The sequence below is a fragment of the Hemiscyllium ocellatum genome, chromosome 32 (genome assembly GCF_020745735.1).
Source record: "Hemiscyllium ocellatum isolate sHemOce1 chromosome 32, sHemOce1.pat.X.cur, whole genome shotgun sequence".
Taxonomy (NCBI): Eukaryota; Metazoa; Chordata; class Chondrichthyes; order Orectolobiformes; family Hemiscylliidae; genus Hemiscyllium; species Hemiscyllium ocellatum.
This window is the reverse complement of record NC_083432.1, coordinates 20,818,444-20,835,501: the sequence shown is the minus strand read 5'-3', so window position 1 is coordinate 20,835,501 and position 17,058 is coordinate 20,818,444. Positions and strand designations below refer to the sequence as shown.

The 17,058-nt window shown below is 42.8% G+C and overlaps 1 protein-coding gene across 1 annotated transcript in view; it reads right to left on the bottom strand.

The window, feature by feature from the left end:
- adam11 (ADAM metallopeptidase domain 11) overlaps positions 1–16,448 on the bottom strand; it is a 156,007-nt gene extending 139,559 nt beyond the window's left edge. Inside the window, exons 1-3 of the mRNA XM_060848589.1 lie at positions 16,391–16,448; positions 15,891–16,048; positions 14,858–14,934 (exon numbers count right to left, since the gene is read on the bottom strand). Coding sequence (XP_060704572.1) covers positions 14,858–14,934; positions 15,891–16,048; positions 16,391–16,448 — 293 coding nt within the window. The remainder of the gene's footprint in view (positions 1–14,857; positions 14,935–15,890; positions 16,049–16,390) is intronic.
- Between the last annotated feature and the right edge of the window lie 610 nt (positions 16,449–17,058).

Below are 17,058 nucleotides of genomic sequence, written 5' to 3'. Positions count from 1 at the left end.
TACCATCATCTGGACACAATGGCTACAAGAGCAGGGCAGAGGCTCGGAATACAGCAGTGGGTAAATCACCTCCTGAATCCCCAAAGCCTAAAAGGCACAAGTCAGGAGTGTGGTAGAATACTCCTCACTTGCCTGGATAGCTTCAACAAGACTCAAGCAGCTGGTACGATCCCAGACAAAGTTTGACTTGTACCATATCCATGAACCATCACTCAATCCACCACTGATGTTCAGTCACAGCCGTGTGTACCATCTTTAAGATGCACTGCAGAAATTCACCAAAATTCCTTCAGACAGCACCTTCAAAACTCATGACCACTTCCATCCAAAAGAACAGCAGCAGAAAATACCATGACCTTTGTGATCCCCTTCAAGCCACTCACCATCCTGACTTGAAAATATTTCACCATTACTTCACTATCACTAGGTCATGGTGGGTCTACCTCCTGCACCTGGACTGCAGCTGTACCATCACCTTCTGAAGGGCAACTAGGGGTGGGCAATAAATGCTCATGTCCCACAAATAAATTTTAAAAAATAAATAGGCTTTGCACATGCAATTAGAAGTCCAATTTAAATTTACTTGATTCTGTGTGGGTTTATGAAGCATTGCAAAACCTGCCAGTGATAAATTGAAGGCTCTATATTAAACAAGTGGTTTCCTGGCACTACTGGTGGGCCAGAGAGCACCGGAGTGTTTCTCCAAGTGCCAGAAGTAAAACCCAGAAAGGTGCTGTCTGAAGGAATTTTGGTGAATTCCTGCAGTGCATCTTATAGATGGGACACACGGCTGTGACTGAACATCAGTGGTGGATTAAGTGATGGTTTATGGATCTGGTACCAGTCAAACTTTGTCTGGGATCGTACCAAGCTGCTGGAGTCTTGTTGGAGCTTGAAAGCTAGAAACTTTCCTGCCTTATACTTCCCTCTTATATTTGACTGCTTCTGGAACCCACTCCACTCTCGACTGCATCTGGTGATCCATGCTTGGAAATGCAGACAGATATAACAGGCGCCATATCAAGATAAAAATGGGTTTACACGATTTGAATACAGGAGGCAATGGAGTGCACTTTTGAAGAGCTCGTGCCTTCAGGGATATCAAGAAAAAACTGGAAAGCGAATGTTTTCCATAAAGAGGCTGCTATGGTTGCACAGTGCAGTTCCGCATACAAATGCACTCATTTCAAAAACAGTTTTCTTCTTACATGAAATATTCACCAGTTTCCCATCTCAGCAATACAAGTCATGTTGAACTTCTCTCATCCAGAATAATTTCACAGTTTTACATTATTTACGATACAGCTAGTCTTAAATAATACAAGAATATAAAGCTACATTCCACTGCAAAGGAACACTTGTTCCATCAAGGACAAACACTGTTTCACGTCTAAAATTAAATTCAATACCTCAGTTTTAAAATACTTATTCATCCTTGTCTTCACATTCCTCCTATAGGTTCCCACCTCCACACATTTTACCTCCTCCTGCCCTAGAACCAATCTAAGTTTCAGCGTGTTTTCAATTCTGGCTTTGCTTGTATTCCCAGATTTTGTCCCAGAGCAGCTGGGTTTTGCTTGACGTTCAGTTGCAGCAAATGTTGGCCCATCCATGACTTTGTGTCAGCCTTCCTGTCTGATACTATCAAAGCTCATCATGAGGCTGGTCATGAGGGCTGGAGCTCAGTGTCAATACTATGCATAAACAACGGAAGAAGCCAAAGAATTTGGCAACATACAAAGGGGTTTATTCAATGTTCACCCCAAAATCAAAGTTTAATAAGCATTAGACAGCTTCAGGTATCTTCATAACTATTTCACAGCAGCTCACTAATTAACAAGGAAATAAATAAATAAGTTTGAGTTTAGCTTCAATGGAATCTATGCTGTTGTGAAATCTTCTTATGATTGACTGTTTCAAAACCAAAGGAGAGGAACACTTATTTTGCTGCAAATCCTTTCAAGTCTAACTAAAACCTTGAAAATTCAAGACCTCCCAAAACGGAATTTTCAGAGGCTTGGTAGCATTGTATTTACTGCCGTGGGTAGCCTTGTGCTGGCTGTTCTCCAAAATGATAGGGGCAGGGGAGCAGGCTGTTCATGGCTTGACCCTTGCCGGGCAAGTCAGTGTCAGCTGACAGTCTCTGAAAAAGCCTTCCCTGCAGCTGTAATGTGTCACAAGAAGCTAGATTAGTGGATAGTGAGGCTTCTACCACTGCAGCTTCCACTGACTCACAGCTACCTGGACTATACATTCTCACACCCTGCTTCCTGTAAAGACTCTACACCATTCTCCTGATTTCTCAGTCTCTGTTGTATCTTTTCCGATGATGCCAGCATCTACCAGGGGATCCTCTCAAAGTCCACCTAACTATCGGACTCTCAGTTACCTCTCCCCAGCCCCATCCCCTCCCATTCATCTCTCAGTCTCCCGGCCCACAAGCCACATTTCTGATGAAGAGCACTTGCCCGAAATGTTGATTCTCCTGCTCCTCGGATGCTGCCTGACCCGCTGTGCTTTTACAGCGCCACATTTTTGACGTTAACTTCCTCAATCAAGGATTCCCCAGCACTGTTGTTGACTGGCTCTCAGTCACGTATGACTGTGGCCTTCACCACCTCTCTAACCGCTCACAATAGCAATAGGGTCCCTCAGTCCTCACTTTCTATCCTACCGGCATTCATGTCCAAAGGATTATTAACCACCATTTCTCCCTCCTCCAGTGGGATGCCACCACCAGACACATATTCCTATCCCTTATCAGCCTTTCACAAACACGATTCTCTCTGAAACATGCTGGTCTACCCCTCCTTTACTCCCAACAGCACACCCTCCTCCACAAGCTCCAAGGAAACCGCAAAAGGTGCAACACTTGCCTGTATTTTCCTCTCTCCTCATCATCCAAGATCCCAGACACACCTTCCAGGTGAAGCAGTGATTTACCTGCACTTCATTCAATATAGTCTACATTATTTGCTGCTCACAACATGGCCTGTTCTACATAGGAGACATTATATGCAAACTGGGAGACTGATGGATGAGGCCAGGTCCCTTCAAAACATTACAAGAAAGTAGCCCAGGCCCTAATTTTGTGAGTTGTTTTAAGCAGGTGTACAGTGGATTTTCCAGGAGGGATGCAGTTGGCCCAACTACCATGTTTAAAGAAAACAGAATTTATTTGCAAGATTGTTGAATGAAACACAAAAGAGAACAGAATAACTTAACCTATCCAAAAACCTAACATATTATCCGAACTTAATGATGCTGTTCCAAATGTTTGCCCTTAAATACCCATGAACAGCCCTTGGCACAAGAGGAAAAAAAGTCAAACACAGAGTGTCAGAGAGAGAGAGACAGAGAGAGACAGAGACAGAGAGACAGAGACAGACAGAGAGACAGAGAAAAAGGAGAGAGAGAGAGAGAGAGAGATGGCAGAGGGATTCAGCTTGGAACACTTTCTTGTACCAGCAGCCCCTCAGCCTGCTTTCAGTGAACAGCCAGTGTGCAAAATCCAAACCAAACCAGAGAAAAGCTGGGTTGGGAGAACTGGCCACTCCCATTTCATTGTACAAGTGCTTTTTTAAATGAAAAACTTGAAAGCATTTTACCTGAGGCAGTATCTGTTAGCTATGATCAAATGGACCCTAAAACACTTCAAACCAAGACCTTTCGGAATCACTGCTTTTACGACCTCTCTAAGAAAGAGAGCCAAGGACAGTATAACCTTGTTAAAAAGGGGTAATATCATCACAGAGACTGCTTTGCATGATATCTACGTTCTGTCTGCAAAAATGACTCTGAGTTGCCTGCCACTTTAACACACCGTGTTCCCTGGCCAACATCTCTATCATCTCAAACTTGGTGTATTGCTCCAGTGAAGCTCAACACAAGCTGACAGAACAGCATCTCATTTTCCTTGGGATCCTGCAGCCTTTAAGACTCAATTTTAAGTCCAATAACTTTAGGGCCTGAGCAGTTCCTCCCATGTCCTTACCCCAACCCTGTCATCACATGGACAGCTACTAAAAACAACCAATTCTCAGCCACTTATGGTGCCCATTAGCAATGCTCGATTCTCCCAGGGTGACCTTTATACATTCCATTGTCTGCCCCACCTGTCATTTACTCCTCCCCACTCCACCTTCAGTGTATATAGTCATGTTTTCTGAGGTAAAATCAATTCTGAAGAATGATCACTGGGCCCAAAATGTTAATTCTGCTTTTTCTTCCACTGATGCTGCCTGACCTGCTGAGTTTTCCCAGCAATTTCTGTTTTTGTCTCAACATTTTGCCTGCCTGTCTGATGGTGAGCCGATCTTCATTCCCCAATATCCTATTCATCACCTATGTTGTGTAACATTTGCCAACCACTGCTCCCAATGCTGTTGCAAATCCTTAGTCAGTCACTCTTAGAAAACTACATGCTCAATATCAGCACGCTTCTCACCTTCTTGCATCAATGAACTCCAACTTATCCAAACACGGCCAGCTATAAATCTTCACGTGTGTTAACTTTAACTTGCATATCATTTCTATCCTTAAATATCAGTGTTGGTTTCTTAATTTTAAAACCTGTTGTGCTACCTATCCATTGAATTTTACTGCCACTTTTCTGTTTCTAAAATAAACTTCTCAGAGTCCAGTTTTTTTAGCCAAAATTCTGTCATCTCTGCTAACTTGTCAGTTTATAGCCCAGGATCGATTCCTTTTGTCCAGTTTGTTCTTTTCTCCCCACTCTCTAAAGTACCTTACAGTCTTTCCGATGTTAAAGGCACTGTATGAATGTAAGTTCTTGCTGAATTTCTGCCAGTATTTTGTTAGTCTGACAGTGATCATTGCTCCCTTGTTATTTTGTCCTGACCCTCCGATGGTCCTGCCATTCCCCATCTTCCCAGTAGCCACCATGCTGTTACAGGCGCTCCTGCAAATAGCCAAGCAGATCAGATCACTGCTCCTGGTCAACTATTATAATCTGAAGGACTTAATCTACTTATGGGGGTAATAGTACATTTGAGCTTGGATTAGGAGTTGATAATTCACTACTGTAGTAAAGATAAAAATATTGAAAAACATTTACGAGCGAGCGATATTTAATGCTGTCAGGCTAATGTGACCAATAGCCTTCACTCTGTGGTTGGTAATGGTTTACGCTCATGTTGACTATTAAGGGCTCGTCTTGCAGATCTTCATGCTTGAGAACAATTCAAGTCTGCATAGTGTAGACTACTCCTCAGCTATGACAAAAGCTTTCAAAGTTATATAAAACTCAAACAGCACTTGAGTACTTCCACATTTCTATGTCAGCATTGCAATTATACACTATTAGAAACGACACTTGTGAAATGGAAATTTCCCTGCGCCATATTCACAACCATCTAACGCTATTCCCTTACCTGCTTCCAAGCACAACTTTATAAATGCAGTGAGAATAATCATCAAAATTTGGTGCTTTTACACCAAGAAGCATCCACTTCATCTTAAAAATGTCACTGCAACTTGTCTTGAAGGTAAGTCTTCAGAGGAGGCAGTTGCTGAGGGAACCAAGTGTGAATACAAGTTGGAATGTATTTAACTCTTATGTTGCTATTCTGTAAACAGAACTTCCAACTGTCAGGAAGCCATCAGCTCATCTTAAAACTCCGCTGTCTCATGTTCACATGCCATCAACAGTTGGATTCCAGTATTCCTGGGAGACTATTAGCGGTAACAATTATGGAAGAAACCATATAGCAACATGGCGAGTTTTGAGAAGATTTGTAACTCAGGTTGAGGTTCTGGATGTAAGTTTGCTCGATGAACTGGGAAGTTCATTTTCAGACATTTCCAACTGTAACTCTAACAACATGCTCATCAATTTGGATCCCATTTACCACCCTCTAAGAAAAAGAACAGGAAATGACATCACAGAAAGTGACATCACCAACCCAAGGAAACTTAAACACAAACAGAAAGTGGGTCACAAAAACCAGTGCTTCACTAGAGGCTCATTGATGATGTTACCTAGCACGGTGATGCAACATCTGAAAATAAATCTTCCAGCTCAGCAAGCAAACTTACATCCATACAGCAACGTCAAAGAGGAGAAAGTGAGGACTACAAATGCTGGAGATCAGAGGCAAAACGTGTGGCGCTGGAAAAGCACAGCTGGTCAGGCAGCATCAGAGGAGCAGGAGAGTTGACAAGTTGAGCACAAGTCTTTCATCAGGAATGTGACATCTCATCAAATCTAAGTTTTGCATTTTCAGCCAATTTATCGATGGGCATAGTGCCATGGTGGGTTTCAGAACCCTTATCCCCAGAACCTTAGTTTGGGATTCTAGATTGCGCGTCCAGTGAGGTTACCACTATGCCATCAGCTACACTTATTTGGGTTATTGTCCCTTATTGGACTCTCACACAATGGAATTTCTTCTCCCTGTCAAATTCCTTAATCTTCAACACTTCAGTTGTACCACCTCAAACTGTTTACATTTAAGGGAATACAGACCTAGTTTGATCAGGCTGCTGTGGCACAGTAGTAGTGTCTTTACCTCTGAGCCAGGAAGTATGGGTTCAAGTCCCACCTGCTGCAGAGGAGTGCAAAACAGGCTGATCAGGAAATATCTATAAACCTTGCTTGTGCAACCACCCCTCATAATTTATCCCTGCTATCAATAAAGTAAGTTTTCACTGCAAACCTTCCAAAGTCAGTACTTTCCTCCTGAGGTGTTTTCTGCAGAACTGGACACAATACTCTTAAGAGGGTCTGAACATAAACGTGACATCGCTGTAAGCTAACTACCACACTTTCCTTTTCAGCCTTTGAGATAAGTTGCCATTAAAAATATTTATTTGCCACCACTAGCTTTTTGTTATTTTGTATACAGACCCTAAATCTGTCTACTTCTCCATAGTTTGAAGTTCCTTATCATTTAGAAAGGAATTGGCCTTTTCAATTCCCAAAGTATGGATCAATCAAGTCGATACAAACCTGGAGATCTCTGATTGAAATTCCACAAAGTCATTAAGGAAACATGTATCAAGTCATTCTCCAGATTTGCAGACCCAACAGGGAGGCTGACAACTCCTTGGAAATTTAGGCATATACAGCCCACGATTGTCTCATCTTAAAACTGGAATGCAGGATTGTGCATAATGCAAATCTGTGTTGCTGATTTAGACTGCCAGTGGACACAGCTATTTGCTGGCAGAGAGGATGTGGAAAATTACTTCTGCATTTGATGTTAAAGTGTTTAAAAATGAATTATCACATACTAGCTTGGTATCTTGATCAGGGCTTTTCTTTTGAATTGGCAAGTGTTGAGTATGTGACATTGCCATCTTCTTACTTGAGCTTGCTCCACAGGTCAAAGACTTGGCATTTTGTGATGTATGCTCATCTCCTGACTGTCTCGTGCCTGACTATCATCTACAAAACACATAAGTCAGGAGTGGCATCATATACTCACCACTTGTCTGGATTAATGAAGCTCCAAAAACACTCAAGAGTTCAACATTGTCCAAGTGAAAGCAGCCCATTTGATTGGCACCCTAGCCATCATTTTCAACACACCGTTTTCCCTTCTCCACCAAAACAGGACGGCAGCAGCGTCCACCAAAACAAGATATACAGTAACTTGTCAAAGCCCCTTCAACAGCACTTTCCAAACCTGTGACATCTACCATCTAGAAGGACAAGGGCAGCAGATATGTGGGGCCATCAACGTCTCCAAGTTCCCGTCCAAACCATATATCATCCTAACCTGGAACTGGATCATCGGTCCTCCGCTGTTGCTAGCTGGAAATGCTGGAACTCCCTTCCTAACAACACCATGTGTGTGCCTATATCACATGGACTGGGTCATCGACACTTTCTCAACAGCAGTTAGGGATGGGCAATAAGTAGCCGCACTTCATACTCGTACACCCTGTGTACAAATTTTTAAAAACGTCCTTCAACACAAAACATCTGCACTGAGAAACTGAATTGACTTCAACTAATAATCATATTTAAAAGGATTAAATAGAAGCAAAATATAAACAGAACACATTTCCCCCATTTTACAATCCATACTTAATTCAGCACCACTGTTTCAAAATAATAAATCCGATAAACATCTTAGATTTTCAAAAGGCACTCAGTTAATGTGAGGATTCTACACTGAGCCTCTCTGTATCAGGTCAGATATTCATGGGGTGCTCCACTATTTGCATCTTTGTGACCGATTGGTGAAGCAAAGTCAATAGTTAGTACCTTCTTTTTTCAATTCAAAATTTAAAACAGGACTCTGAAAGGTAAGGCAGTCCTGAGATACAAAGCATTGTTCACGTGTATGGAAAAAGTCCACAGGTTTTCTTGAAGGCGTGTTTATGTATATTGAACAATATTTCTGATACAGTAAATGACATCTGTCCTCACTGACATTGGTCACTGATGTCCAGCATAGCAATTTTTGTGATAAGGCTTCTCAATCATGTAATTCTCAAAACGTTACCTCCTTTCCCACTGCTTAAAATAAAGAAACAGATTAAAACTAAAGGGGCAGTTAAGCTTCTAACAATACTGTCAACCCAGGAGTTTCTCTGGTCCAGTGGTTAGCACTATTGCCTCACAGCGCCAGGGACTCAGGTTCGATTCCAGCCTCGGGTGACTGTCTGTGTACACATTCTCCCCGTGTCTGTGTGGGTTTCCTCAGGGTGCTCTGGTTTCCTTCCACAGTCCACAAATGTGCAGGTTAGGGGAAATGGCCATGCTAAATTATCCACAGAGTTCATGGATGAGTAGGTCAGGGGAAATGTAGATTAATAGGGTAGGGGAATAGGTTTGGGTGGGATACTCTTTAGAGGGATCAATGTGGACTCATTGGGCCAAATGACCTGTTTCCACACTGTTGGGATTTTATGTATTAAAATCAAATATGCTTTGCAATTTTAAGACAGGAGTCTTAACCAGCAACACATTTTCAATTTTAAGACAGGACAAACCTCCAGAATTCATGATCCTTGTCCTCCAACTACTGTTTAATATTTACAAAGAGCATTTACAGATGCTAGAAATCAAATTACAGATGATTGGTTTACTTATTAACTGTCTATCACCCTCTTGACCATGACCTCACATCCCATCACCAAACCATCAACTCCCAGACTGTACACAACTCCATCTCAGGGGAGCTCCCACCCACAGCTTCCAACCTCATAGTCTGGGAACCCTACCACTGCCTGGTTCTAACTCCAACCTAACATTCACAAACATGACTGCCCGACTGACCTATCATCTTGGCCTGCTCCTGCTCCACCGAACTCATCTCCACATACCTCAACACCGTCTTTTCTCTCTGGTCCAGGAACTCCCCACCTACATTCGGGACACCACTCACGCCCTCCAGGTCCTCCACGGCTTTTGTTTACCTGGACCTTAAAGTCTCATCTTCACCATGGACATCCAGTCCCTCGAATCCTACCCCTCCAAACGCAACAGGGACAGAATCCCTCTAGCCCTCACTTACTACCTCATCAACCTCCAGATACATGGCATCATCCTCCGCCCATTACAAACATACCCCACCACCAGTGATATATTTCCCTCCCTGCCTCTATCTGTGCTCCATAAAGATCATTCCATCTGCGATTGTCTTGTGAGGTCCACACCACCCTACCGATCCACCCTCCCCTCCTGGCACCTTCCCCTGCCATTGCAAGAACTGCAAAACCTATGCCCACACCTCCCCTCACCTCCATCCAAGGGCCCAAAAGTGCCTTCCGCATCTGTCAGAGATTTATCTGCAATTTCACACGTCAGTTACTGTTGCTCCCGATGCAGTCTCCTCTACACTGGGGAGGCAGGACACCTACTCATGGAACGCTTCAGAGGACATCTCCGGGACACACACACAAAGCAACCCCACCGCACCATGGCCAAAAATTTTAAGCACCCCTCCCACTCCCCCAAAGACATGCAGGTCCTGGGCCTCCTCCATCGCCAAAACCTTACCACTGCTGCCTTGAGGAAGAATGTCTCATCTTGGATCCTCCAACCACATGGATTCAATGTAGATTTCACCAGTTTCCTCATTTCCCCTCCCCTCAACTTATCCCAGATCCAACCTTCTAACTCGGCACTGCCCTCTTGAACTGCCCTACCTGTCCATCGTCCTTTCCACCTATCCGCTTCACCCTCCTCTCTGACCTATCACCTTCACCCCCACCTTCATCTACCTATTGCATTCTCAGCTACCCTAACCCCACAGCTCCACTCCCCTCCCATTTATCTCTCAGCCCCCTTGACCCACAAACCTCATTCCTGATGAAGGGCTCTTGCCTGAAATATCGATTCTCCTGCTGCTTGGATGCTGCCTGACCTGCTGTGCTTTTCCAGCACCACACTCCTGACTCCTAACGTGTTAACTTGTCAGGAGACTATAAGAATTATACAGTGCAGAATAAGGCCATTCAATCTATACCAGCTCACCACTCCAAAGAAATTCTGCATCATCTTGAAAACCTGTACACCTATCTGCCCTTACTTTCTGTTCTAAGGAGATCAACCTGATCATCTTCCCATTTAGCACAAAGGTGGAGACCTTCATCCAATCAGCCACGAAACGACACGACCAGCTATCCATAGTATCCACACACGCGGATGACAAGCAACATGAATTCGACTGGGACAACACTACTATTATAGGACAAGCCAAACAGAGAACAGCCAGGGAATTCCTAGAGGCATGGCACTCACCCGCAGATTTTATCAACAAACACATTGACCTGGACCCAATATACCAGCCACTGCAGCGGACAGCTGGAACTGACAACCGGAAGCGGCAGAGACAAACCACTATAAATGCCGGAGGAAACATCACAGAAGCGCTTCACAGGAGGCTCCCAAGCACTGAGGATGTCAACTAGACAGGGGATGAAATGTCTGCAACACAAATTCCCAGCTCGGCGAACAGAACCATAAGTACACCTTCATCCATGTTGCCTTTCTTGTAAATCCCCTCTGCGCCCCATCTAAAGCTTTGTCATCCTTCTGAAAATGTTTATGCAGAAATAGTCAGAAAACACCAGCTGAAGCATAAACAGTGATTTCAAAATATTTTGTACACCTTCATAACTGTATTTACGAAGCCCAGGTCCTCATGTTTTGTTAAAAAACAGCTATCAACATTGCTTCCCACTTTAAAGATTTGTACCCGTGAAACCTACTCTGTTTCTGTTTAAAGTTGTACCATTTAATTTGTTGTTTCTATTTATTCCTTTATTTCCAATTTTGAAATTATCCCCTTTATAATACCCATGTCCCAGTTATTAATATATAAAATATGTGGCCCTACTATACATTTCTCTCTGATCTGAAATTCAACCATTCACCAATCTCTCTGCTTCTGTTTCTCCATCAGTTTTGTAGCTACACTACGAATGCCTCTTCAATTTTGCTACAGACTACAATATACTACATTACCTAATGCCTTTTGGTCTATATAAACATGAGCTCTAATAAGTTTATGTATCTTTTTACCCAATCTCTTGAATCGTTTTACATTAGCTGTAGGACATTTTGGAGATAGGAAAATTGGAGACTTTTGTTTGATAACATCCCTAACATTCCGAAGAAGGGGGTGCGGGGGGGAAGGTGCTATCCAGATCTTTCAATAAAAAATAACGGTTTCAATAATTCCCAGCATAAAGCATCTCTAACCAGCAAAGAGCAAAGAAAAGATTGGCCTTGACAATGACAATCACTTTATACAAGTGCCAACATTCAGTCATTGCACTCTGTCTAAATGAATAAACAGTTGTAAAACTCACCCAGATACAAGTGGCAATGAAGATAATGCAGCTAAATTACAACTGCATTAGCAGAGTATTTGTTACAATTAATCTTATTTTCTTTATTTTGTGCACATGTTCATAAGTATTACTGTACACTTCCACATTCCAAGATAGATAAGGACTTTCTAATTACTCAAGGCTCACTTTCAGATCCTGCGTCAGATTTTCTTAGAAAAATTGGTGTGTTGTTAGTTTTCAGCATTCACATCCTATTCTGTCAATCGCTTTGTTTGGGATTTTTGATCTGCTACTAATTCTTGAGCATCCAATGTGACCTAATATCTGATTGTTACATTGTAACACAACATACTGTCATCCAGAAGCACTAACAAATGGGGGAGGTCCAACAATTTAGATTTTACAAAACCACTTTCAAACTTGCTCTCCTCAAGACTAACTGGAGACAAGAAACCAGGCATCTAGACATGCATTGGCTTGACATCTTTTGCTAAAAATACTCATCTATTGCTCAATAAATCAAAGACTTTAATAGCAATTGCAATTTCCTATTAAGTGCCACAGTTTAGAAGATTAATTTTATCACAACAGGCTCTTACTTTTTTTTAAGAGCGCTTTATAAAAAGTGATCAACAATGCAAAGTAAGACAGAAGAAAGGACACAGGCATTCCCTCTGGAACGTCAGTTCTCCAATGCACTCCTTCCCAACTTCAGAAAGTTTTCCTCTCGTACACTGTTGGGTGGTAACCTGCTGACTGGAACTCCTTCTGAAGAAGAGAAGTAAAACTTTTCTTTTATTACTCGGCTGCTGCCGTACGTCTCCTCATCACTGGGCAAGAACTTGGGAGAAGCAAAGGAGCAGATATTTTGGACAATTGTTTCAGGTCTTGAATAACAAAAATCAAGGAACTTGGGAGACGATGGCCAAATTCATATCCCCGAGGTAAATGGGCTCGCTCTGTGATGTGACGAGTGTTCAGTGAGTACATTTTGATCAGAGCATGTATGAGGTTGGAATAATGGTTTGCTTATTTCACAAGAAAATTATTTTCCAAAAAGCACAGTTACTTCACAATCTTCAAAATTGGTTGCCTCAACACTTTGCTGCTGCACACTCCCCAACATTGTCATATTTCAAATTTCTCTCAGTTCATTCAATAAATAATTTAAAATCCCCAGCATTTATGGCACTCTCAAAAGTGACCCATTAGAGGTAAAATTAGTCTTTAATGTGAGCACAAAATGGCTAATTAGAGAATCACATGCTGTTTGAACTCCTTAAAGTCAATTGAAAATCAATGGAAGGTCAATTTTATCCACAGCTGCCTCCCTGCCCTGTCTAAGTTCCAAATACCTTGAAACTTGCATTCATCCATCCCATATTTCTCAGTATGGTGGCAGGAAAGGACTAAGGATAAACCAAAGTGATGCACATCTTAACCAACTTCTCTACATATTGAGCTGCCTGCCTAGTTGGCAGGGTTTGGGACATCAGTCAGGGCTGGAAAGAGTCTTGCATTGGGTGTGGGGGGACACAGACATTGTGGTTTATGTATGTACAAATGACACAGGCAGGATGTACGTGGAAATTCTTATGGTCAGTATGAGGAGACAGGTGCCAGATTAATAAGCAGAACCCTAAAAGGTCGCAATCTCTGCATTACTAACTGTGCCATGTGCAAATTGGTGTGGGCAGATCAGATGAGAGAGATTAAGGTGTGGCTCAAACACTGCTGTGGGATAATTGGGTTATGGTTCATGGGAACTGACACCAGTCTGGAGAAAGTGGGATCTGTAGTGATGTGATTGTCTCCACCTGATTCTTGCTTGGACCATTTGACCGTAAGACAGGAGCAGACATAGGCCATTCAGTCCATTGAGTCTGCCCCACCACTGAATGAAATCATTGCAAATCTGATCATTCTCACCTCCATTTTTCTACTTTTACCACAAATCCCTTGATTCTGTTACTAATTAAAAATCTGTTAACTTTATCCTTGAGCATATACAGCTTTGACAGTAAAGAATTCCACAGATTTACTGCCCTCAGAAGAAATTCGTCCTGATCTCTGCACTGCCTACAATGCCGATGCTATTACATCCTTTACAAAATAAGCATGCAAAATAAAAAGGAACTTAGGTTCTCTTACCCTTCAAACTTCTACCATTCAATAAGATCATAGCTGATCTGATTTTAAGCTCAACTCTACATTCCTGCATATCCCCACTAATCTTTCATTCTCTTGACCTTGGTCAGTTTGGGGGGGTGGGGTTGGGGTGTTAGCATTTGATTGTGTGTGTGTGTGTGTGTTGGGGGAAGAGATGTGATGAGGAGCCAGCTTCCTGGAATGGCATACATAGTTGTGTCCAGTACCTAGTATGTTAGATCCTGGGCAGAAGTGTGTTGCTGGGTCCCAGAGGAGAGCTGTAGGATATCTGGGGGGGCATATGGTGTCAAGAGGAGGCGTACTTGGATGCGTGTGTGCATAAAGTTGGAAATTCAGTTTAACAGTTACTGAAGGGTTAGACTATGTATTCAATTCATAGAATCCCTGCAGTGTGGAAATAAGCCATTTAGCCCAACAAGTCCACACCAACCCTCCGAAGAGTAACCCACCCAGACCCATTCCCCAACCTCTACCTCTATTGCTCTACATTTCCCTTGACTAATGCACCTCACCTAAACATTCCTGAATACTATGAGCAATCGAGCACGGCCAATTCACCCAACGTGCACATCTCTGGTCTGTGGGAGGATACCAGAGCACTCGGAGAAAACCCACACAGAGACATGGGGAGAATGTGCAAACTCCACACAGATAATCACCCAAAGCTGGAATTGAACCTGGGTCCCTGGTGCTGTCAGGCAGCAGTGCTGAACCCTCTGGTTTACACAGACATTTTCTTAAGCTATGGAATCCAGCAATTCCTCAGGGTTTCCATGTGTAATTCCCATCTACACTGCAGAAAAAATTATCTGGCCATCAGAAATCCCAGCCCCTTTAAACTTATTGCACTCTCTTGGGTGAACAATTCCACTCTCACATTCACCTGTTGTTTGACAGTTCTGAATACAATACTCACTGGTTCAAATCTAGGTCCAAAATGAAGGATGAACCAAATACTTCTATCAGGAAGCTTGCTTGTGCAAGGTGAATAAACTATAAAACAGAATAGACGGTGTTATTAAAAAATGACAATTTTAAAAATACTCCAATAGGACCTTATCTCCAAACATTTTAAATGCAAATTAAACAAAAACTAAACTGCTTAATGTACGTTTAATTCTTTTTAGGATTTGATTGGTATCTGTTACATTAAAAATACTGTAAACTGCAACTAATTCACCAGCATTTTATTGACTTGAACAAAAACACTTGCACTTATCTAGCATCTTTCATAATTACCAGCCTCTCAAAGTGCTTTACAGCCAAGGAATATTTTTTAAGTGTGGTCATTGCTGTCATATAGGAATATGATGGTCAATATGCACACAGCAAGCTCCCAGCAAGGCCTGGATAATGACTTTGCAATATTGGCAGAGAATGATCCTTGGGTGGGACAGCTGGAAACTACACCCCTGCTTTCCTCAACATGGTACTAAAGGGGATTATTTAAATTCACTCTGGGAAGTTGATGAGGCTCTGGTCTCATTTGAAGGCGGCTATCTCCCATTGGGCAACACTCCCTAAGTCCTGCTTTGGACTGTCAGCCTCGACTCTCATATTCAAACCAGAACATTGAGACTCAAAAGGGATTGTACTACCAACTGAGCCCCAGCTGACGCATGCAATGCAGTGGCAGACAACACACCGAGCAAACAGAAGGTGGTGGTGCTGCGGAATCCTGTTCCATGTATGGTTTATAAAATGAACCGAAGGAAACTGTTCAAACGACAAGATCCCCGCAGGAGTTAAACAGGCTGTGCATACAGTCCTGTCCCAAAGCACCATTTACAGTATTATCACTAGAGTAACAATTCATTCTGCCGAACATTTCTTTGATTGTAAAAATAAAGTCTTGTCCATAATGGCATTGAAACAAAAAAACATCTTTAACCTTTTTTTCCCCAGAAAAATAGCAATTGGACACAGAACGCTAAATAAAAAAAACCTACATGAGAAGCTGTGCTGTTGTTCCGGACCCTGGTGCTCAGTCGGTTGTGTTTGATTTCCTTTCCTGAGTGAACATCGTGGATTAATCGCTGAGGTTTAGTGGTCTCTTGTAAGAGTGACCTGACGTTCTTCCCCGCCTGGAGCTCAGCTTTGATAAACCCTTCAAGAATAACAACAATACCGTGAAAAAGTACACTGCAAAAATCGAAGATGCCCGATTAGGGATCGATTCTGAAATTTGGGTGTGAAGGGTGACTGGTTTGTGAGGAAAAGGAACAGCCCAGGAGGCGACGCTGTGGTGATGACGGTCCCCATCCTGCTGAGCAATGCAGAGAGTGTGGATGCAGCAACCGCATTGAAAATAATGGATGAATTGCAGGTTCCCAAAAATAAAGTGTAAGCTAAATTTCGCCCAGACGAGAAGAGGGGGGAAAAAACGGATGCATCGGCATTTATCCGAAAAGCGCCAATTTTCAAAAGGAAAATAAGTGCACTAGCTTACCTGTAGGACAACTGAGGTAGGAGATTACAACAAGAATCCAGGACGGCACAAAAGTCATGGTTGCATATCTTTTTACACAATGTTGAAGGTTAAAATCTATATTTGAAGTTTACTTTCCCCCCTCCCCAACCCTTTGCCTTGGCCCCCCCTCCTCCCCGCCCCCTCTTCATACAAAGGAAGGTGTTATGATGAGGATCTGCAGAGGGGCTGGAAGCTGTCTATCATATTCCCGCAGTCTGTTCCATCAGCAACTCCGAGGATGAAAGAGGAGATTCTTTCTCATTCCGCTCCGAGCCTTTGGCACCTGCTGCATTCCAGTTCGATGCAGCAGTCCAGATAAAGCCAGCCTACATCCCAGAATCCTGCAATGAGGAACAATAATGTCACCACTGTTTGTTTTCTTCTCGATGATGGGAAATCAAACCACTTGGCTGCAATCAAATCGCGTTATCCATCAGCTGCAAAGCGAGTTGACTGAGAATCCTTTCTTTAGATAACACATCCTCCCCCCCCCCCCCAAGCAGAGCTGTTTCTCTAAACCAGTGCTTCCCAAAATTTCCTCCTTTCCCACCCTCCCATTCACTGTCATCCTATTTGGCTTGGAAATAGTCACGGTCTCCCACTGAGAAGGGTAATGATGGGGGGCCGGTTCTGTTAGCGAGAGCAGT